The 24,557-nt window shown below is 37.6% G+C and overlaps 1 protein-coding gene across 3 annotated transcripts in view; it reads right to left on the reverse strand.

The window, feature by feature from the left end:
* The window catches only part of dgki (diacylglycerol kinase, iota), a 68,076-nt gene that overhangs the window by 25,363 nt on the left and 18,156 nt on the right, over window positions 1–24,557 (reverse strand). For 2 of the 3 annotated variants that reach the window (XM_046873057.1, XM_046873055.1), the window contains exons 2-11: window positions 10,660–10,768; window positions 8,127–8,222; window positions 5,926–6,000; window positions 5,708–5,764; window positions 5,563–5,628; window positions 4,621–4,689; window positions 4,406–4,522; window positions 892–966; window positions 481–576; window positions 303–385 (exon numbers count right to left, since the gene is read on the reverse strand). In XM_046873057.1, the coding sequence (XP_046729013.1) occupies window positions 303–385; window positions 481–576; window positions 892–966; window positions 4,406–4,522; window positions 4,621–4,689; window positions 5,563–5,628; window positions 5,708–5,764; window positions 5,926–6,000; window positions 8,127–8,222; window positions 10,660–10,768 (843 nt within the window). The remainder of the gene's footprint in view (window positions 1–302; window positions 386–480; window positions 577–891; window positions 967–4,405; window positions 4,523–4,620; window positions 4,690–5,562; window positions 5,629–5,707; window positions 5,765–5,925; window positions 6,001–8,126; window positions 8,223–10,659; window positions 10,769–24,557) is intronic. The other variant, XM_046873056.1, reaches the window with a different exon arrangement.

Consider the following 24,557-nt stretch of genomic DNA (forward strand, 5'->3'; position numbering starts at 1 on the left):
ATAAAAATGTGTGAATAGGTTGTGATTAATCATGATTTAACTCATAACAATCATGTGATTAATCGCAATCAAATATTTTAATCGATTGACAGCCCTAATACGCCCTAATACGTATATATATATATATATATATATATATATATATATATATATATATATATATATATATATATATATATATATATATATATATATATATATATATATATATATATATATATATATATATATATATAAAATAACCTGGGTCATGGAGGGTAAAGGGGTTGTTTAGATCTAGATTGTGTTGTTTATAGACTTACGCTTCTCTAGGCCCTCCCTGGGAGAGATCAAAGACCTGCCGTGGATTCAGAGACCACATGAACATCTGCAGCAACTTGTTCCCCTGAAGGTAAGGCAGCAGAAGCGAGATGAAAAATAAGACAAACACAGCATTCACCTTCTCCATCATTTATGTGTGGAAGGAAAATATCTTTACACCTGATTTCCCCCACTCTTAGGGTTAACGAACACCAGCACAGGTTTCATTAGTGGAGAAGGCACAGGCTTCAGTATAAACGGACGCCATTTTGCCTCCTGCAGAGAAAGGAGTGTTATACACGGAACACATATTACTTCCCTCATGCGCGGGCACAGACGCGCACACACATATATACATACATACGGTTGCAGGAAGCTGCTTGTACAGATGTCTCAGAGTGGGAGTTAGGGGAAGGGAAACGTAGAAGAAGAAAAGAGATATATTTTGACAAGCTCTAATCGCATCACCTTTTGATCTTCCACCTCCAGTTTTAAAGGAAATAAAAACTTTCCTTTTTTTTACATAAAGTATCTGTCCATGTCCAGCACTCACAGATATGTCAGTGCGTTAAAGACATAGTGGCTACTCACATCCGTGCCCTTTTTGCTGGTTCTTCGTTTGAAAGAGGTCCGTTTTTTCCTCCGAGTGGAGTTTTTGAACGAGCTCTGAGAGACAGGAGAGAGATGGGACTGATGTCTAATAGCAGGTTTAGAGATACAAGCTAGACCTAACCCTAGCAGTACTGAGAGAGGACACAATTGACCTTTAGTGCGGTCCTGTTTTGCAGCTAAATAAAGAAACATGATCAGATTCATTAGCTGAATTCGCTCTTTTTCCCAGGGAGAGGTGTTCTATGAAAAGTATATTACATCACAACCCTTTCTATACTAGGAAACAAAAACAGAAAAAAAATGTAAACCTCTTTAATACAGGCTTCACCGTACATGTATAAGACTAGAGAAATATTTAGATGTACTTTTGGGTAATATTATTTCGCCTGAGTGTAAGAGGCTTCCCTTCTATTAACCCCTGAATTGAAAGTGACACTGTCACTCATCAAACCACTGCCACACCCCCTCACACCTTAGCCAATCATAGCTCAAACACCAGACCTTCGAAGGCTTTGAAGTTTTAATACACAAACAGTAGTGATACTAAATTTACCAGGGAAAAAGCTACAAACATACAGGGAGTGCAGAATTATTAGGCAAATGAGTATTTTGACCACATCATCCTCGTTATGCATGTTGTCTTACTCCAAGCTGTATAGGCTGGAAAGCCTACTACCAATTAAGCATATTAGGTGATGTGCATCTCTGTAATGAGAAGGGGTGTGGTCTAATGACATCAACACCCTATATCAGGTGTGCATAATTATTAGGCAACTTCCTTTCCTTTGGCAAAATGGGTCAAAAGAAGGACTTGACAGGCTCAGAAAAGCCAAAAATAGTGAGATATATTGCAGAGGGATGCAGCAGTCTTAAAATAGCCAAGCTTCTGAAGCGTGATCATCAAACAATCAAGCGTTTCATTCAAAATAGTCAACAGGGTCGCAAGAAGCGTGTGGAAAACCAAGGCGCAAAATAACTGCCCGTGAACTGAGAAAAGTCAAGCGTGCAGCTGCCAAGATGCCACTTGCCACCAGTTTGGCCATATTTCAGAGCTGCAACATCACTGAGTGCCCAAAAGCACAAGGTGTGCAATACTCAGAGACATGGCCAAGGTAAGAAAGGCAGAAAGTCGACCACCACTGAACAAGACACACAAGCTGAAACGTCAAGACTGGGCCAAGAAATATCTCAAGACTGATTTTCTAAGGTTTTATGGACTGATGAAATGAGTGAGTCTTGATGGGCCAGATGGATGGGCCCGTGGCTGGATTGGTAAAGGGCAGAGAGCTCCAGTCCGACTCAGGCGCCAGCAAGGTGGAGGTGGAGTACTGGTTTGGGCTGGTATCATCAAAGATGAGCTTGTGGGGCCTTTTCGGGTTGAGGATGGAGTCAAGCTGAACTCCCAGTCCTACTGCCAGTTTCTGGAAGACACCTTCTTCAAGCAGTGGTACAGGAAGAAGTCTGCATCCTTCAAGAAAAACATGATTTTCATGCAGGACAATGCTCCATCACACACGTCCAAGTACTCCACAGCGTGGCTGGCAAGAAAGGGTATAAAAGAAGAAAATCTAATGATATGGCCTCCTTGTTCACCTGATCTGAACCCCATTGAGAACCTGTGGTCCATCATCAAATGTGCGATTTACAAGGAGGAAAACAGTACACCTCTCTGAACAGTGTCTGGGAGGCTGTGGTTGCTGCTGCAATGTTGATGGTGAACAGATCAAAACACTGACAGAATCCATGGATGGCAGGCTTTTGAGTGTCCTTGCAAAGAAAGGTGGCTATATTGGTCACTGATTTGTTTTGTTTGGTTTTGAATGTCAGAAATGTATATTTGTGAATGTTGAGATGTTATATTGGTTTCACTGGTAAAAATAAATAATTGAAATGGGTATGAATTTGTTTTTTGTTAAGTTGCCTAATAATTATGCACAGTAATAGTCACCTGCACACACAGATATCCCCCTAAAATAGCTAAAACTAAAAACTACTTCCAAAAATATTCAGCTTTGATATTAATGAGTTTTTTGTGTTCATTGAGAACATGGTTGTTGTTCAAATTAAATCCTCAAATAAAATTAATCCTCAAAAATACAACTTGCCTAATAATTCTGCACTCCCTGTATATTTCATAAAATGTTTCATAATATTATTATATAAATATTTAATAAAAGCTGAATTTACACTGCAAATAAAAGTAATCCTAATTCATTAATGCTAATTCATTCATTCAAAAAGATTCCATTTTTATCAACACAAGAGTAGGTTTAAGATTCTTCAATATGGTACAGGTCTGATATGTGGCAACTCAAACTCAGTCTGATGTAATTTCATACAACTTTTAAGGCATTTCATCATCCATCAGTGGGATTTAATCTTGATTGGAAGAGGGTTTTTTTATGTGCAGACTGGTCTTTTAGTACAGAATGTTAGGACCATGTTCAGACTAGTGTCATATATAGGTCACATATACACTATAAGGACAAAAGTTTGTGGATATAAGATTTGTATGTGCATTTTGAACATCCCATTTCACATTTAGTCCCCATTTCTTGCATATATAATATAATAAAATACTATTCTGAGAAGTAGTTTTGAATTGTTGTGAAGATTTGTGCTCATTCATCCACAAAAAGCTGAGTAATGTCAGGTACTGATGTAAGATGAGGAGGCCTGAGGTGCAGTCAGCATTTCAGGTCATCCAAAAGGAATTTGATTGTGTTGAGGTCTGAGCACTATAGAAGGCCACTCCAGATCCTCCACTCCCACTCATGTAAACCATATATTTCTGGTGCCCACTTTGTGGAGCTGACTTTGTGCACAGGCGCACTGCTGGAACAGGTTTGGGTCACCTAGTTCAAGTTAAAGGAAAATCTAATGCTAGAACTTACAAAAACATCCTATACAATCATGTGCCTACAAGTTTGTGGTTACATTCTGGGGAGAAATCACGCATTACTGGTAAAATAAAAGAATCACACATGTGGCTGGAAAAGTGAGGTGTCCTAAAACTTTTGTCCATAAAGTGTACATACATATATATATATATATATATATATATATATATATATATATATATATATATATATATATATATATATTTGTATTCTAACCTGCATAGTGAGGGTGTGAAACAGTTGTTTGATCAATTCCACAGGCTTTAATGGAACATATCATTCATTTTAAAAGTGAGGCAAAAGCAACAAGCCTTTTCACCTAGCACATAATAGTAAAGAATGCGAACAATACACATGAATCCCGATGGCTTTGTTATATCAAACGGTAGCACACTGAGAACAAACTGCAAAAGACACCATGCAGCTGAGCTTTGAACAATCCTTAGTGTCCATCTAATTTACATGCAAGTGCATCAGGCTTATTTTTCTACATACTTATATTTTCTACAAACATGACTTCAAATTCGCAGGGCTTCTCTTTGCTTAAAAAACAAACAATGTAGAGTCATTCAGTTAGTCAAGGCCTGCTGTACCTGTGGCTTCTTCACTTTAATAATCCAAGAGGGAGGTACAATGACCCCGGCGTGTGCACCCAGAGAGCAAGGTTCCTCGATCTGTTGCAGCATGAAACACGTCACCTTGTTGTGAAACTGAGAAGGCAAGCATGAGACACAGGAGTCAGCACTCGGTACACACATGAGCAACTGAATCGGTAGCAGTGTCACCTTCCACCTCAAACAACACTCACTGCCTGCTTGCACCATGAGCAGCTGATAGCGATAATCTCCTTACTGTGGAAGAACTTCTGCTGGAAACTCTGCAGATCAAACAGAATAGAAATGGAAGATTTGATATCTGAGCTTTGACTCATTTTAATCAGCAATTTTCTGAGTCTAAAGACAGCGATTCTGCAGATGAAGAAAAGGACTTAGTTGACTTTGCACATCTGATACATTCCATCAATAAATCTGGATAAGAATCTGCCTACTTTTACAGGAAGAAATACATTGGGTAACATGATGACCATAAAGAAAGTGAATATAGAGGTTCATGTTCAGTTTTGATACCTGTATTTTTACAAAAGTTGCTTAAACTCTTCAATAACTGAAAATAAACCTTTTTTAAATAACTGATAAATGATTTGTTTTGCTTCTGCCTTTACTATTGATTCTGGGCAAAATAAAATTTTAATTACTGTATGTTCTTGTACTTAACTTTCCTTTAAATTGTTATCTGGCTGTATTTAAATGTGCTCCCTACTGTGTTCCATACTGGTAATGTTCTTTTTAATATGTTTATTTTTTTTAAACCCATTTCATGGTCAGGTCCAATTTTCACCTACCAATCATACGTCTATAATACAACAGCAAACAACTGCCAAGACAGGAAGATAAAATCCTTCAAGATATGTGAAGCAAGCTATTGCACATTTTCCTTCAGTGAAACATATCTTTTGCCCACACATGACTCACAGACACTCATGATAAGCCAGTGTTGCTGTTAGAGGAGAAAATCGCAATCTCTTGGATGATTAGTTGAGCGCCTTTATTGTTTTCCCACTCAAGGAGCCATAGTGGTCATTTTTAGGCCATTTAATAGAGTTTGCTTTATTGATAAAGATAGTGGTTTTAATTATTTATCAAGCTGAAACTGTTTGCTGGTATTATTTAAGGTCAGTGACACAACTAACCTTGCCACACTGACGACATTTTCCCTCTTGCCTTCGTCGATGGACCCAGTGATGTCTTAATACATTCTGAAAACAAAAACAATGGAATGAGCATAATACATACTACTGTACAAACACATTTATCTAGTCAGAAGTTAAAACTTACATCACGAATGCTCCGAGAGTTTCCTTCCCTAAATGTAGGCTTGCAGCGGAAATTTATCTGCACGCAGAGAAAAATGACATGAGAGTATTAGGAGCCTTTATGATTGAGAGAAAAGGCCATAACTTAAACATTTGTCCACTGTCATTTTCCCTTGATAGAATTATCATAGGTTGGAAGTGACATGAGTGCCATTAAAAGTCGGTAAGTTATGCGTCTACCTTGTCCAGCTGCTCGATGCACGCTGTGTGTACAACGATCTTACATGCTGCACATTTCCTCCGGGGAGCTGACTTCTTGAGAAAACCAAACAGCACATGACACATTGCAATGGCGAAATAACCACATAACATACACTCACATATAACCAGAGCTTAACACTAACGCCTGTGGGAGTTTTTGCATTATTGCAGGTAGTGTTTAATGTATCAGCAAAGTTAGCATGAGTATTATATACAGTATTTGGACAAACGTGTGTGGACACCTAAACAAAAGATCTGTATGTGCCTTTTTCCCATTTGCTGTTATTATAATCTCCACTCTTCCGGGAAGTTGTTTCCCTAGATTTTGGAGTGTGCTTGTGGAGATTTTTTTGCTCACTCAGCCATAAAGTCATCAGTAAATTCAGGTACTGATGTACGGTGAGGAGGCCTGGGGTGCAGTCAATGTTCCAATTTGTGCCAAAGGTGTTTATTAGTATTGAGATCAGAGATCTGTATGAGGCCACTCAAGATCTTACACTCTGAACCCATGTAAACTATATCTCCACAGAGTTCGCTTTGTGCACAGGAACACTGTCATGCTGGAACAGGTTTGGGTCTTCTAGTTGAAGTGAAGGGAAAATTGTATTCTACTGCATCTGAAAACATCCTATATGATTGGGTGCCTCTAAATTTCTGGTAACAGTTAACAGAAAAAAACACAAACGTCTGGAAAAATCAGGTGTCCCAATACTTCTGTGTAGTTTATACATACACAACAAAATTTTTTTTTTTTCTTCACTCATTTATGTAAATCATTATTACTATAGGTTTACATATTGTGACAGGATACAACTATTGTAAAAATAGCAAGTCAAAGAATGACAAAACAGACAGCAGTTGAGGACTAAAAACAGGAATGAGAGAAATATGATTTATTATTTGCACACACTCTTATACGCAGTGACTTTGCAATTGTATGAGTCCAGTGGTAGTAAAACATCTATTGTGATTACTGAAGGCTGTTTAATGTCAGTGCATCCAAAAGGCAGCTGACAACAAATGGTCAGAAATCTTTAATTATTTCAGCTGGCAATTGCTGCTATGATGCTCGTCGGTTACACTAATGGGACTCATGATTTAAAATGCAAAATGAATTTTTTTTTAATGAAATATGAAAGCAGAATTCAAAATACTCACTCGCCCTGTTTACCCTGAGCTGCAAATATACCACACATGTTAATATTCAATCTGCCTTTAAAGAATTAACGTTTTGTCTATTTACTCAGCCATGAAAAGGTCCAACTCATCTTTTTTACCCTTTAAAATTTTTGCGTTTTCTTTCTTTCTTTCTTTCTTTCTTTCTTTCTTTCTTTCTTTCTTTCTTTATTTATTTATTTATTTATTTATTTATTTCTTCTCTCTGGAAAGGCTTGTTTGTTAATTTGAGACTAATTTCTGCATCTAATCAATTTGCTTTTTATGATGTAGGCCGAATGCAGTCATTTTCTTCCATCGCTGGTCTATCATTAGTGTACTGTGATCATATAATCAGACATAGAGAAAAATGTTATCACCTGTCTATTACTGTACATCTCAGTCTGAATCCTGCCAGGATAGTTTTGTACAGTGTGACAAGTCATAATATTAAAAGACAGCTGAAATTTACTTGGTGCACAACCAGCTTTGGTTGAATTGTTTACAACAAAGTACGAATCGCAAGCACAGCTTGTCTCATTGCATCCAAATTATCTTTTGTACTATAAACACAGATTCTTCCTTTTATTGCTGCATGAAATAAAAGGCATGTTTTACAGCAAAAGATTTGCCATCTTGCCTGGAGAGGTATTCAGAGAGCTCTTTAACACCTCAGAGTGCCATGTTAAATGCAAACAAAAGCCTGACTGAGAGCGAGCAAAGAATCTCCTGCCTGCCTTTTTCCTCTTTAGACTAATAGCAATCTCTGGCTTTCGTGCGTAAAATGTATTAACTCATGAACAGCAGTGTCATTGCCGCAGCACTCTAATGACACATCTATTCATCAGTGGCCTTCACTCAGCTGACTCCTCACTGCTCTTTATGCTATTATATTATATAGGGACAGTTTTCATAGACTAGTTCAAAATAAGACAAACAAACAAGACTCTCAAAACTCACCAGGCAAATCTCACCATGAATATAAGGAATTTATGTCTACATGCACAGCAATCTTATATACTCACTGCAATCTTCACTATGCACGTCTCCTCGCCAAGGTAACACATCTCTCCAGAGCAGTTAGTCTCAAGCCACAGGTGCTCCCCATTTACTGCATTCTCCTAAACACCACACACATGCACACACACACACACACACACACACACACACACACACACACACACACACTCAGCTTTTAAGGTTACACACACTTAATGGCACGTCCTACATCCTGTACAGAAAGACAAATCCTGTACAGGTCATACACACTCCTACATAAAAAATGCTTTCTATCCTGAGCAGTGCAATTGTACACACTGATCAGGTATCAACCTATCACCTGTGCTCTCTTATTTCCTTCGTCCTCTGTCAAGTAGTGTGACTCAAACTAATCACCATCTTCTGTCTGTTGATTTACATTGAATAAAACAGAAATTGCATAAAGAGCATAAAGGATATCAGACTTTCCAGGTTTTGATCCTTTATGCTCTTCATTTTGGAAACGATATACAAAAAGGAAAAAATAGACACCTGATTAGATACAAAAATGTAATGTAATTCATTCATTTATCTGTTAGCAGGTCCTTAGCAGGTCCAGCAACATTTTAATAAGTTTTTTTTGCCTTTTACTGTTACCAAACAAACCTTATTAGATAACTAACAGAAAAAGTAATGAATTTCATTACATTTTTGTATCTCATCAAGTGTCTATTTTTTCCTTTTTGTTTATCGTTTCCAAAATACCCAGAATACATCTAATTTCTGCAGAACTTTGAGTCCTTTGACTCTGAACCTCACAGCTCAGTTTAGCATCACATCTAATTCTCCCACAACCCAAAAATACATAATTTGATAAGATATCTTTCTGCAGTTTGGTCACTTTCTCACTGCAGATGACCCATGCTGTGCTTTGCTGTTTGCAATGTTGATCAAATTGCCTCTTCACATTAGGTAGGCAGCTTTTGGCACTTTTAGTGTAAAAACATACAAGACACTCCAGTAATATTCGAGGTCCAGGTCATAAAACTGTGTAATATTGTAGTCCAACCATGTGGTTGTACATCAGTAGTTGACTTTTTTCATGATAAACATTTTGCACCATCCAAATTCCAATATATACACAAAGATATCATTTTAAACAGCAATTCCATGACATTAAAGTACATTTTACTTGAAACAGTGTATCTATACAAAAAAAAAAGGTTTTATTTATAGTTCCTACTCAGGTAACAGAACTTCGATAGTAATTCCCCAGATGTGGTCATTGAGTTCTTCATGTTGTTGTCATGGCAATGAAATGAAGCAGCCCTCTTGACATCATGTCCTTGGCTTTAGACCAGCAACATTTTAATGCTGGAACACAGGAACTAATCTCTCACACACAGGAACATAAAATACACACTCGGAAAAATATGTACATATAAAGCGAAACTGAATGAGGGCCTACGAAAAAGGCCATATTCATACACTCTCTCAGGAAAAAGCAGAAATGTATAATTTTGAGCTCTACTTGCATCGTACAATACAACTCAACTATATTACAAATATAGTACAAATCAACAGTAGTTGAAATCAAAAGTTTATACTCCATGTAATATGGCACACACAGCTTAGCAAATCCCCCCAGCATTAAATTAACACTTACAGTGCTCAATTATCTCTAATGACTGTAAATGTAAATTCAATACTGGAGATTTTTCCACCAGATAACATACATTAGTATTTAATGCTGTCTCGGGCCATATTACGTGGCGAGAAAGACTAGCAGCAGGAGGAGGAGTTGCCCACTGACCACACCCACGCCACATATCTTGCCTGTGGAGATATGACCGAGAACAGAATGCTAAACATGCAAATCGCACACAAACAGAGAGCTCCTTCCGGCTAACAACATAAACAAAATAAATCTTATCCATTTGCTTTCAAGCTAATCCATACCTTCACATTCCACTTTATTGCTATCCCCTTCACATTCCTGAAAATATTGAATGAGCCAATCACGTTGTCAACAAAACAAATAAACTCATATGCACAGAGATCAAGATTATCAGTTCATATTCACCCAGCAGGACAGCAGAATGGGGAATCTATGATCTCAATGAGTTGTTTTATTTTTTTGTGAATATTTCAGAGATTGCTGATCGGAGATATTTTCACACGACAGTCCCAAGAGTTTACATAGAATGTGTAAAAAGAAAAAAAAAAACATTTGGCGGTTCTATAAGTGGAAACATCTTGTTGAAAAATCAAAGGAGACTCAGATCCGTGTCATAAAACCATAATTGTGCAACAAGGTGTGCAAATGCAGTCTTAGACACACATACCCAGAATATTTACTAGTCTTTCCTAATAAAACAAATGATGAGCTACATTGTCAGTGAACCAAAATACATGGCAACTTAATTACCTGATTACATAGCAACTATCTATTCTATACCCAAACCCCGTTTATAAGGACCTTTGCTTTGTTTTTCATTTAGTATTTCAGTTTTGGAGCCAAGCTATATTTGTGTATGTGTGTAGGATAAGGAGGTATGAAATACAGAGTGTATGACTCACACTCCAGTCGATGGTGGCACGCAGCTCCTTGGCTGGTCCGTTGGTCACAGCAGGGAGAGGCTTCTGGACTGAGGCCAGGTGCTGCAGACCCGAGCGAGATATGGCTTTCCTGCATCACACACAAGGAAAAACACACACCTTCAGCTAGGCGGTCATGCATGGTTTGTATAATTTACAGTGAATCTAAAGTGGGTTATAGTGACAAAGAATACTGTGTCCATATACTTATACAAACTACAATACATAAAAGTGTTTGTGGAGCTGTAGCTTTTAATGTAAAATAGTTGTAGGAAGAAAGATCTGCGATTATACATAAGAGTAGGAGAAAGTGCTAAGACTTATATCAGGTGGCATCTAATGTTTGAAGTCCTCCTGATACTTATTAATGGATAACAAAAAAGACAAACAGACTCTCTTTCACATGTATACACACACACACACACACACACACACACACACACACACACACACACACACGATGAGCATCCTTAGCTTCTGCCAGAAACAAAAAGATCCCCACCAATCTGCTGACCAGTCTGTTTGGCCAGCAAACTCTCATCATTCAGTGCATAGAAGAGAGACTCTGCCTCATATGGTATTGAACAGCAGACATCAGCAGAGCTGTTTCTGTTCTAGGCCACCATGTGTGTTTATATGTGTGTGTGTGTGTGTGTGTGTGTGTGTGTGTGTGTGTGTGTGTGTCTATGTGACTCAGCGTCAGGTGGTTAATGTTCTCTGCCTGTCATTCTTTCATGGTTGCTGCCCCACAGCCCATCATCATACAAACTTTTCCCTATTTTGAAACACTATATAAAATTATTCCTATATACTAGAAATAGTAACAGAGTAATAGTACTTTGTTACCTTCTACCTCTGCAGAGAGTTTATGACGGGCCCCAGGTTTGTAAAACACAGTTCTATAACCAGGTATTACATGTTATAACAGGTTTATGACAAAATGCTGCATATTTTAGAACACTCAAATGTGTCTTCACATCTTTCATTTTGATACATTACTAATATTAAAAGATATTCCATATTGACTAGTAGCCATGGTAACTCTCTATCACATACTGTTCCCAGGTTGAGAGAACTGTAAAGTAGAAGTAATTTGGTTAGAAAGTTGGTTAGTTCAGGGACAAATTGTTCACATAAACACTGTGTTGTTTTGATCAACATAATATGCATTCAAGACAAGAAGTCCATTAATGGATTTTATCACAAAAGATCAAATTGTATCCGATAATGATCCAGCATTAAAGTCCGACACCAGCCTCAGAACAAGAACGCACAATATATTTAAACAATAAATATAAAATTAAATGGCTTTCCATGTCCTAAAAGTAACACCAGTGTGCAAATATTCTATGCGCCTCTAAAAAACAAAAACATTGTATTTTTATACAAATGTACTGCATAATCATCTGAAACCACCATCAGCTGCTCATCAGTTAAGAACAAATGAGGCACATATGAAACAATCAGAGGAAGGACAGAGAGAAAAGACAAAAACACGCACGGCACACAAACACAGGGTGGTGGGCTAGACACCCGACACCCTGCTGAAATGTCCAACTGCTCGTCTAAAATTATCCACTCAAAGAGAACAGAGGAGAGTCCAGTTACAAGCCTGTGTATACACAACCATACACACACACACACACACACACCTACAGCCTCCGAGTTAAAAATAGCAGCACAGGGGTTGACAGACATGCTGGAAAAATGCCACCATGACAACAACTAATCATTGCACACGCGCACACATGCACACACAAACACACACAAACACACACACACACACACAGACACACAAAGCTTTGTGATATGGTTAAGTTGGTGGATAAAAGTAATCAAATCATCATGTATAATCGAAAATATGCACATTTCTTAAAATTGTACCGAGATGTAAAGTTAACATGCAGTTAATCAGATGACTTTGGAGTTGATTTACTAAAACACACCATGTATTTAGACAGTAGTTATTTTTACGAGTCGCCTTTTTTTTTTTGTTAAATATCAGCTCATTTATTGATAGCCTGCACTGTCTGAAACAAAACAAAAGCATGTCTGTATGTTGCGAACAAGCGAAATGCTTGAGAAATATACTGAAAAACACAAGGAGGGCTAAACTTCAGGCAAAAAGGCACAAAAAAGTCTAAATCAGAAACATGCAGGACATAATCAAAGCAATAATCAAGATAATCAAGATCTGTGTACACCAACTTCCACTGAAAAAAACTTGAAGATTTAGCTTTGAAAAAAAATTGCCATTTAATAGAAATGAATTGCATTCCTTTTGCACAAGAGAGAATAAGGGTTTTCCTGGTTACCATAGTAAATAGTACTGTGGTTTGTCTTTAACAACAATACAACCATACCGATCATATCATTGTGTAGCAATAGCAAAAAAAATATAATCACCACAATAAATCATTGTATAAGAGCAGTCACCTATAGCTGATATGTACAAACCCAAGCACAAGCGACATAGAAGCTGTGAAATCTTCGCCCTCATTTACACCCATCCAGACTCTTGCACATAATCAGTGTGTTTCTCAAAGTGTGGGTTTTAAAGGCAGTGACAGATATTTTGATGAGGGTGGTGTGAACATGTGTTTACGTGGGAGGGTTAGCTTCCACTCATGACTGTCTGAGGCAAAGGGGCAGATAAGATTGCAAGTCCAGGTGAAAGTTTGTTGGAAATTCAGGGAAGAAATCCAAAACAAAAATCCAATACTGTGATCAGAAGCCAGGCACAGGTCAGGCAATTGGCAGACAGACTAGTTTAGGCAAAAATGAGATTCAAAGTGTAAATAAAGTCAGAACCCAAAAAGGAAGACTTGAAATTGCCACTAGGCACCAGGCATCCTACTTAGTCGCTGAGACATCACGGCCTCTACTGCAGTTTCTCAGGCATCAACCTGAACAAACAAAAAGGATCAGGGCATTTTAACATGAGACACTTGAAAGTGCCCTCTTCAGATGACCAGGTCAGCAGGGTTCATGTGATGTTAGCCTTCTTTTTTGAAGTAATGAGAGTAAAGTGCTTATAGAGTTGATACCCTGAATGGATCTTCTATAAACATTAGCAAATCCCCCCCCCAAAAATATTGAAGTTCCTTGTTTGTGACTGGAATAAGTCATTCTATACAGCATTCTCCTTTTTCTATTGGTTTCATTCTACACCGTCTTCTGTTTTTACCTGTCCAGGGGCTACATTTATATACAGTAAGTGGCATAAAAGTGAAAAAACAAGGCTGAAAACATTCGTTTGTCACTTTCAACACAAAGATTGTGATTTATAAAGAGAAAGAAAAACTTGACAGAAGAACGTGCGCACCTGTAAGTAAACTCTGAGCTGTGTACAGCGTGGAAACACAGAAACGGAGAAAGGGAACTGGTGACACAGAACCTTTTTAATGGAATGTGGTGTACCATTTTGTCCAAAAGCCATGTTTATAAATGAGACCCTACAGCAGAACAGAGTTTAGCGGGTGGTGTGTAAGTAATAATAGTCCGTGGGGAAACACAGTGCTCCCTGTGAAGGTAAATGGACTAAACAAAGCATATAATTTGCCTCTTTGCTTTTTTGTATTCGAATTACTCGAGTTATTCGAGAAATTGTTTCAGCCCTAATTACAACTATTATTGTTTGGTCTTTTTGAAAGAAACTGGATTTACAAATTAATGGTTTTATATCCAGTTTGATAAATGTGGCATAATGTCCTAGTGTATATGCAGTTGTAGCAAATAATATGATTAAAATATATCCAATATATGCCAACTAATAGGGATTATCACTTTTACCATAACTGTACACTCACACACACATGACGAGTAAATAAAGCTGTAAAGCTGAAAAGGTTTAGTGTAGATCACAATGGACAGCTCATTAGAATAGAGCTATTCGATCATTCGGCCTCAATTAAAGAACCAAGTGCAAGGAAGGAGGTCAAACGGAAAGCAGAAGAGAAGTGCAGAAAGGAGATGTCACATGGCTGCTGGGAGAAAGAGGGAGAGAGGGAGGGAGGGAAGAAAGGAAGGAGAGCAAATAGGAAGAGCTCTTTTAACGAAATTAGTTCCAGTAATATCATGGCTGATGCTGGTCTCACTTCCCAGATGGATATTACAATTGGAATGTGGCAGCACACAACATTTCTCTACAGCAAGCCTGTATTCAGTGGAGCAGGCCTTAAAAGACTTGGTTGCAATAAAAAGCAGATGAAGTAAGGAAAGAAAGAAAGAAAGAAAGAAAGAAAGAAAGAAAGAAAGAAAGAAAGAAAGAAAGAAAGAAAGAAAGAAAGAAAGAAAGAAAGAAAGAAAGAAAGAGGAGAAAATAAAGAAAGTAAATGTGTGAAGCTATGAGTTCATTTTAGAAGCTATTGTGTTTTATCCCCCTCCACTTCCCATCGTACCTTGCAGTAATGCTACCCCTCCTGAGTTACCATAGAAACAGTCCGACACAGCAGGCCCAGTGGTGTATTTAAGGCCATCTTGCTGTGAGCATGGTAATCTCTGTCCTCATGCGCATTGTCTCAAGCAATTAGGGAGCGTTGCTCTGCGTGGGCTGTAAACTCGTCCGGTTCTTTTATGTCAATCGTCTGCCCACATTCTGCAATATGATCCGATCCCTCTCTTCCTCCCTCTGCAGCCTGCGAACTCGGAGGGAACTCGCCTTTAGGTCATAATTTTGTAGCTAGTTATCTATCTATCTTTCTATCTATCTATCTATCTATCTATCTATCTATCTATCTATCTATCTATCTATCTCTGTCTGTCTGTCTGTCTATCCATCCATCCATGTATCTATTTATCTCTATATACGTACATCTATCCATAATTATCTGGTATTTGCTAATCTATTCCTCAAACTTTTTATATACCGTAGTTGCTCTGTTATGTCTAGGTCTGCAACAAATATTGAACAAATGGCTTAACACAAAAACATTGGCTCAGTTGTCAGGATATAGCAAGTAGGAATGCCTTTGATGGCCTCCCATGGCTGGGAGACCAGGAGAGCAAAATTTGACAGGTGGGAGGGATGGTATAGCTCTTTTACTTGGCAATAGGAATAACACTGTCCAGTCGCTTGTCTGTGAGCTCATGAATGCAAAAGAGTAAGCACTTTCCTCTAAATGAGTTAGAATGCTCTGTGAAAAAGCATTGAATTATCAACTGTTTCGATGTAACAAAACAGCTGACTTCAGGTATTTAGTCTAACAGCCAGCATCAGCTAATATCAAATACTAAACAGGTTGAAACAATAATAATCATTATGATTGCTAATAATGCTGATGTTAATGAGGATGCTAATAATAATAATAATAATAATTATTATTATTATTATTATTATTATTATTATTATTATTATTAATAATAATAATAATCGACAGATATTGCTAGGTGCAAACCTAACCAGAAGTAGTCTATTAAATACTCTGTACCTGCTGCTGTTTGGTGATTGTTGTTTTACAGTTAAGTAATTTTTACTTCTGTGATGAAAATTGAACTACTCTGGTTTACCAAAAGAAAATAATCTCTGTTACACTCAGTAGAAAGCACTTGGAAGCTCCACAGTTCAACAAAGTAGCTTCAGTGGAAGTGCGAGGATTAGCAGCTTATAGTGTAGCTAGCTACTTTATAATAATACTATTGACTCTAGCTATTTAGCTATAGTGAATGTAGATTAACAAGTTACAACTTTCATCTACATTTACTGCATTTTCTAACAAATCTACATAAAGTCAATAAACAACTTCCTCTTTGTGGAACACTGTGCAGGATCAAAGATCCAGGGATCAGTTTCAGGTACTGACTCCTGAACCGCAATCGTTAAAACAGACAGTTGACACTCAGCTACCAGAGACATTGTGTAGAACAGCAGTGACTCACCACCACAGAACCTGCCTTTTGCTCCTTGATTCTGGAAAACCTCCCCTCTCTTCACCTTGCTCACTCCTTCCAGAGATGAATGTAACAGCCATGATCGACACTGAGCAAAGCTCAGAGTTTACGAGAGTCCTCATCAAACACCTATACACAATGTAACAGCTTCACTCCAGCATACCTGCACTCACACACACACACTCACTGTCCCGGCATGTAGGCGAGACCTAATGCCAGATACCTGAGAGCGTGGAGGCTGATAGTGGGTGTCACCGGAGCTCTGGGAGAATCTCTCAGCACCATTAGCGATACGTCACTCACCATAAGGCAACCCGCAGGATCAATTGCAGCAGAGCGCTGAGGCTATTTAAAGACTCATTATGCAACCCAGTTAACTTTTCTCGGACATTCTTGTCTGGTACAATGATACATTTCCTAAACTGGACTCTAGTTTCAGGCATACATTACTGTCTAGCATTTAATCCTCAACCAAATATTGTCCATTCATGTGCAGTTTGGTACAAATGTGTTAGCTAAACTCTAGTGTACAATTAGCTAGCTATACTGATGTGTAATTATTGTCAATCCAATTAGCATGCATCTCACCAACTCAAATGCATCTTTTCATTTTATTGTTTAAATAAAATAACTTTCAAAGCTGCTGAGAACTACTACTTAATTTTAGAGAAAATATTTGTTTCTCCGAATATTTTTTCATCTGTAAAAGTGAGTCAGAAAAAGTCTGGTATGACAATAGTAATGAACAACAAGTACAATTTTGTTACTGTCCAAAAGGATCTCTTGTTTTCAGTCTTCTAAATTCTTAAGTCAAATTTCACCTTAACAAAGCTGGAGTAAAGCAACCGCAACCGCTACCAGAAATAATTGCAAACATTATTCAGGCTTCACTGAAAAAGCAAAAACCTTAGATGTTGGCCCAAATGCGAAAATCATAAAAAGTGCCATTTTTGGGTGATTTTGACTGCTAATGAAAATCGGATAGCCCTACTTGTTACAAGTTAGCAAACCCTTAAGCACAACAGTGTTTTTAATGAGTTTAGATGATAATCCCCCCTAAACAACCTCATTTATAATGAACTAAGGCAAGGGAGTAACATTTACTAGTCTACCGTATTGAGCTTAGCAACAGAATATGTATTACAGGAAATTTTGAACTGAAAGCGCAATGAGGACAGCCAGGCTGACACTTGCAAGACACTGAAACATTTCACACTGGCAGCAGACTATGAAATGAGTGTGACTGTTAAGGCCTTAGGGAATTTTCCCGGCCTATAGCTCACTATAGCACATTTCTAGTGAGGTCACCCTAGCAACACACACACACACACACACACTCCGAGCCAATACAACTATATCTCCATCATCACTGGTATTGTGAAGTTACTATTCTTCTTTCCAAGGCTTTTCCTTTTAGGACTTTTAATGTCAGCCAATGTGCTCACAGTGATGAGGTTTGGCTTTTAGCAGGCTGATCTGGAGAGCTTCATATTTAGTTTTTCTTCACAATACATACACTAAACCACACCCACAACAGCACCTGTATCAAACCCTAAAATCCTGCCATTTATGCTTTTTAGTCTTTGCTGCATATAAATGAGAATCCAAATTTTATTTTTATTAATTATTATAAATTATACACTATACTGCACATGTACCACAAACTCTATTAAAGAATATTCTTTGGCAACTCAAGCTATTCATAAAAAATTATAAACACTAAACAACTTGCATATTAAACTTTACAATTGATAAGATGATGTTCAGTAGCATCCAATATGTATTTTGTAATGAATTTGAGATTTTTATTTTAAAATTTACCTGCGATGCTGTTCGATTAGCTGCTGATAGTGCTAGTGAGTTTTGGCTATTGCTTCATCTCTACTTAAATAGTGCTTTATTCTTTAAATCCTTCCAGCTCACTTAGTTCCTCGGCTGTACACTCGGCATAAACAGATAAAGCTCTAAAGCTTCAACCATCAGTGCCATCGTGCTTGTCAGCCAAAACTGTGCTACAAGTCCATCACAAACACTTCATTTATATAACTCATTCTGGTACTTGCTGTTTCTTCCACCTATCCATTAGGTTTCTTTTTTTCTCACTACGTTTCGAACAAATTGTCTTTGCGTATATGGTGTCCATGGTGTGTCTAAAATCTAAGCATTAAGGAGATAGAGAAAAAGCAATAAGTGCACATACTCTCAGGTAAACCTTTATCTACTTTAGCACCAAAGGCAGATTTGTGACTAGTGCTAATTCAATCAGCGCTTTTTTATCAAAAGAGGTCTGGCTGAAGATACACACTAAGAGTCTCGGTGGTAGTGGAACTCTGATCTATAACAGTCTATTATATCATGGGCAGTAGCACATCATAGTCTTTGGAAAAACCTGTGCTACTCTTAAATGTTAATTTTACTTCATTAACACTTTTCTTTTTCTGAAATAAACTGTTAAAGCTGTAAGAGGTCAAACAAGAGTACAGGTAATAACCATTGTGGGAGATGTGAAAGCACACATTGTAGTGGTGAACATTTAAATATAATAGCAGTGATCCAACTGAGATGGTAATAGTGCAGTTTTTGCTACAGCTTCATCTAATTATGCAGAAGCTTATTACAGCATTGCATCATGCATTTGAAAGCCTGACTCAAGAACTTTTAAACTTCTCTCAGAGCTTCAGTAAAGCCAAACAATTATATAACTCATCCAATTTTATTGCCCAATTATGAATTAAACTTATTTTAATCTTATTTTAAAATTTAATTTATAAGTCTGAATAAACAGCTGCACTGTGCTGACTTGAAAGCAAACACAGAAATGAACAGAATGATTTTATCTGTGATTTAATTCTGCGTGTTGGCATATTTCCTGCAGAAAGTGGAGATCATAAGTGATTGGACTGCTTAACTATTATAAAAAAGAGCCAGTAGCATTCGAGATACACCACACCTTCACCTGACCTACACAAACCTGACAGTATCTTAGCAAACTTGCTGAATAACAGAAAAACCATTATTGAGAGCCTCGCATAGAGATAGATAGAGTTATCTTGCATAGAGATAGACTCATGAGTAAAGATGGACTCAAGTGTCTGTCACATGAGTATGATCTCATAGAAAATCCACCCACTTAAAAACAAATGAACTTAAAACAAATACAGCCAAAGACAAGGATAAATCATGTTTGATGCTAACAAGTGACTACTGTAGAGCAACTCCAGCCTCCATGAAGCAGTCTTACACTTAATTAAACATTCAACAGTAGTTATAACACCTTGATATAAATGATAAAAGATTTGAATTATTTTGCAGGAAGTGATGAGCTACACAATTAAAATAAGAAAATATCCATATTGTTGTTTTAGGATATACTTCTTGAATATGGTGTCTTTAACAAGTGATAGGTACAAAAAAGATCTGGAACAACAATTAAACTCAGGGGGACTTTTAGCTATTAGATTCGCTACAACCAACTCTTTCTTTGATAAGTGTGCTGTCAGAACTCCCACATTCACATGTCTCTTTATCGACCAATCACAGTGAAGGTGGCCAGGCAGCCAAAATCCTATTCAGTCAATAGTGAAAGTGAGCCATATATCAATCAATGATGATGAAAATTCAATAAAGTAAATGATTCGAACAAGTCGTGCCTCTTGAAGTGGCCGGCAAAGTGAAAAAGTCTAAAAGTGCACATGCTGAAAAAGAAAAACAAGTTGCAGGAACTTCAGTGCTGAAATGAAGTGCATTACTGAAATCCCTCCCACGCAAGCTGTCTGCGAGCGATGTGCTGCTGACATCAGCATTGTAGCAGCTGTCTCAGAGATCTCGCAGTCACCTTTCTAAAAGCATGCTGGCATTTACCTCAGCTCCAGCTAATAAAGTTTTCTGCATCAGTGCTAAGAAAATAAGAGTGCGGTGTAAACCAGTGTTGCTCACTAAGTTGAACCTGAGTCATTGTGTGGAGGAAGTGATGGGCATACATTTGAGCGTGGGTTTACTGTACTGCAGTGCAGTTTCCTAAAGTTACATGCAGACTTTTAGCTGAAGCATTCAGTCACTTACGTTATAACAAGTAACTTACATTAACCACTTGCTGGCTGCCCTGGAGCAGGACAGGGACAGCTCAAAACCTGTGATCAAGCCCATATTTTGACATGCTGTTTAAATGCAGGTCTCAGTGCTGCAATTGGGAAAATTTGGCAAAGCAGTTTTGTTCCCAAATAGCAGAAGCCAGAAAAGTTATATATTACTTCTAAGACATTGAAACCAGCGACAGAAAAAGCCCGAAATAAACCTAAAACCTAGATTGTTTCACCTTAATAGGGTGTGTTCTGTAATAGATTAAAACTCTTTAAAAAATATTTGTGAATTATGACTACATTCATGCTAGCAAATTAGGTAGCATTGCCACCTCAAACCTTTGGGTACCTGACCAGGTTATTGTCTGTGTGGAGTTTTACATGTACTCCCTATGTCTATGTGGGCTTCCACAGGGTTCTCAGGTTTCCTCCCCCCCCAGAAAACATGCTAGTAGGTGCATTGTGTTTAAACTGACATGATCTCATATTCCCACTTCACACGAAGTGTTTCCAGGATAGACTCAAGATTCATCATTTACCCTGAGCAGGATAAAATGATTATCGAAAGTGAGTGGGAAAGTGAGAATATTTTGTGTGAGACAAGGATAATGCATTCTGTGATAAATAATAAATCATTTAAAAAAACCCTCAGGGCTTTGTTTTTTCAAATATTATGATTTTTTATTTTTATTTTTTACTTTACTTTATTGTCATATGTAACAATGGAAAACTATAGTCAAATGAAATGCAAGTACTTAAAAAAAAACACAATTTTGATGACTGAGTACATTCTGGCCTCCTGGTGGTTTTCTGTAGGTGTAGTGATAAGTGGCCCGGTCAAAACAAAATGTCAAGTCATTTTGGTCAAAAGAATATAATCACACTTGTAAAATGCTCTTTAGTACACATTGTGCAGCAATATTGTGAGCCAGTGTGAAAAAGAATGGCACGACATTTAGTGAGTGATAACAAAAGGTCCATAAATAGTCCATAGGCGGCGATCAATAGGCAGGAGAAGCAGAATACTTGTAAGTGCTTCCACATTGTGAAGCCTGACACAGACAGGATGTAAGTTCACAGCAGTTAATATTTCTTTATTTTCTGAGTTTTAGAGTGATACAATACTTTATAAGGGTGATATATTAATATACAAATATGATTTTTAGAAAAACCCAGTGTTAAATATGCCACGTTTATTAAGGTCAATCGATAAGGTTTTCTGTAACTAGAAAAATTCCACCCAACATAAAATTAGATTTCTCTGACCATTTAAATTCTCAAACTCAAGGCCTGTGGAGTAAATAAAAAAAATGTTGAAACTGACAGGAAAGTGCAATATTAGACAACTCTTTGTCAGTGGAGCGCACATTTCACATCAGATGTATAGCATACATCACACACATCATGATCTACATCACACATTTCATGCATGCAGGAAGAGAATACAGTTCATGATAGTAACAAACTGCATATTTTTTTTACCAAAAGGGATCACATAACAGAACACTCTCATAACACAGTCAAGGAATTTTAAGATCAAATTAATTTTCAGGGTTTAAGATTAAGTATATAGCTTTAATGCTTTTATGGACTTGAATAGAGACATAATGGAAAACAAGAGTAAGAGGAATATGTCATTGGCTTGCATGCTCTTAGCAAAAATAATGATTTCTCGTTCACCTATGGTAAAGAAGCTGTGGCATGAGCGAATACATTTTTGTCATGATTATGAAACAACAATAAATACGATTCATTGCAACTTGCCATAATTAAACAAGAGAATATATGCCATCATAGTTTTCCAAAATGCGGACTATACTGAAATTGTGTTCTATTGTACTCTAAACAGGAAGTAGTTCCAATTGATGTCAACTTCAAATCAGTACCTTTAAAATGGTCAGTATTTTAAATAGGAAAAAGTCCTGAAAAACTAGCTACCAGTATTTAAGTTTTTCTCCTGGAAGAATTCATCATGTCCAGTTTAGAGATTAGGCCACGGCCTAAACTTAAGTGTGTGTGTTTTCGCTGTATTGGGTTAGTGTTTGCACAAGTCAGGTATAGGCTTTGTAAGTGCCTGAGTGTGTGTAGGATTTCTGTCTTAAACCGGATGGAGACATATTTCTCTCGCTTTTGCCCCTTGATGGTGTCACTGCAATCTGATATCCACCCACTCACAATGGCAGGAAAAACACACACACACAGCCGGAACCTGCACATACACATACACGCGCACACACACGTAAACACATATATACATCAGCAAACTTTTCACCAGGTCATAGAGAAAGGATGGAGAAAACTGATTTGTGTTTTGACCTTGTGGAGACATTTCTACTTTCTAGATTTCCACTTCTAAAAACCACCTTTTTACTTATTCCGACAATGTGAGGGTGCGTCAAGCAGAGTAACTGCGTAAGCAACACACTAGCATGCACACGTGCGCGCACGCACACACACACACAAAATGCACAAAACGCAAATTAAGCTATGTTGTTCTTTACTAGGTATTTCCATTTCATTCAGGCATTACTGCAGATAAATTGTTCCACAGCATATCATTAATAATTTCAGTCAAAATTATAGTACAGCCATTTCAGTTTTTGTTTGCTCTCTCTTTACTTGTTTGTGTGTGCATAAAAGGAGAGGACAGAAAACGCTCCAGACCCTCTAAAAATTGACGTCATCCTATCAAAATGGATGCCTTTCCACTCACTTCCAATCTCCAGATAGCATCTGTAGCAAAGTGACAACCAGCATAAGCAAATAAAAATGGTAATCACATCTTCGCTACATGCCATTATTCCAGCTTAATGAAGTTCACTGAATGCAGGCCTCTCGCTAACAGAGCGATGGAGCGCAATAATCACAAAACCCAGGGAAACAGACTGCAGATGCCTTTCAGCCTCTCTGCTGGATATCAGGCATCATATTTAAGCTTTTCTGTAGCATACTGAGATTTATTGTTGCCAGGTGCATATAATAACGTTTCACCATTTTGAAAAAGTTAGTACAATACTGCACCAAAGCATCACATTCAACAACAGGAAGTGGTATCTCAGCGGGTGAAATGTTGGACTTTTGCATGAACGTTAGTGAGTTCAAATCACAGCACCACCGAGCTGCTACGCGTGGACCCTTGAGCAAGGCCCTTAACCCTGACCTGCTCTGTGTATAATTGTAAGTGGTTTTGGATAAAGGTGTCTGCTATCAGTAGTGCAAGCTGTGAAATTCATTCATTCATACATTTATCTTCAGTAAACAATATTCTGCTCAGGCTCATGGTGGCTCTGGGACCAATCCAAGGAACACTGGTTCCATGGTGGAGGAATTGACCTCAGACAGAGCACTACATTATTTTAGAGCATCATGCACTCTCATATATTGGCAATAAAATGTAGCTGATCCACCTACCACAGGACATTCACAGTTTTCACATATACCTAAAATCGAAGGTAGGCAGAGGTTTATATAATAATAAGAGGAAGAAGAAGCAGAAGAAGAAGAAGAAAGTAAAAGAAGAAGAAGAAGAAGAAGAAGAAGAAGAAGAAGAAAAATAATAAATTTTGCCTGTTTACCACTACATAATATTTTACTAGGCAGAGTTATTAAACGACATAGAAAATGTATACCACAGTTGAAATTTAACAAAACTATAACCCCAGCACATTTGTTGGTTCCATAAACTGTAACTGGATGCCATAAACAATGGATGTATATGGTACAGTACCCCCTAGCAGTCCAATCTATTTGTTATCTATGGTTTTTTTTATTTATTTGAGTTATTATGCCAAATTTGTTGGATGGAATTTTTTTTAAAAAGACTTTGGAGCAGTAATGCAGACATATAGAATCAAATAGGGGTGTGGGTATGTGTGAATGTGTGAGTATGTGTGTGTGTGTGTGTGTGTGTGT

This window comes from Silurus meridionalis, chromosome 18, assembly GCF_014805685.1.
Source record: "Silurus meridionalis isolate SWU-2019-XX chromosome 18, ASM1480568v1, whole genome shotgun sequence".
Lineage (NCBI taxonomy): Eukaryota > Metazoa > Chordata > Actinopteri > Siluriformes > Siluridae > Silurus > Silurus meridionalis.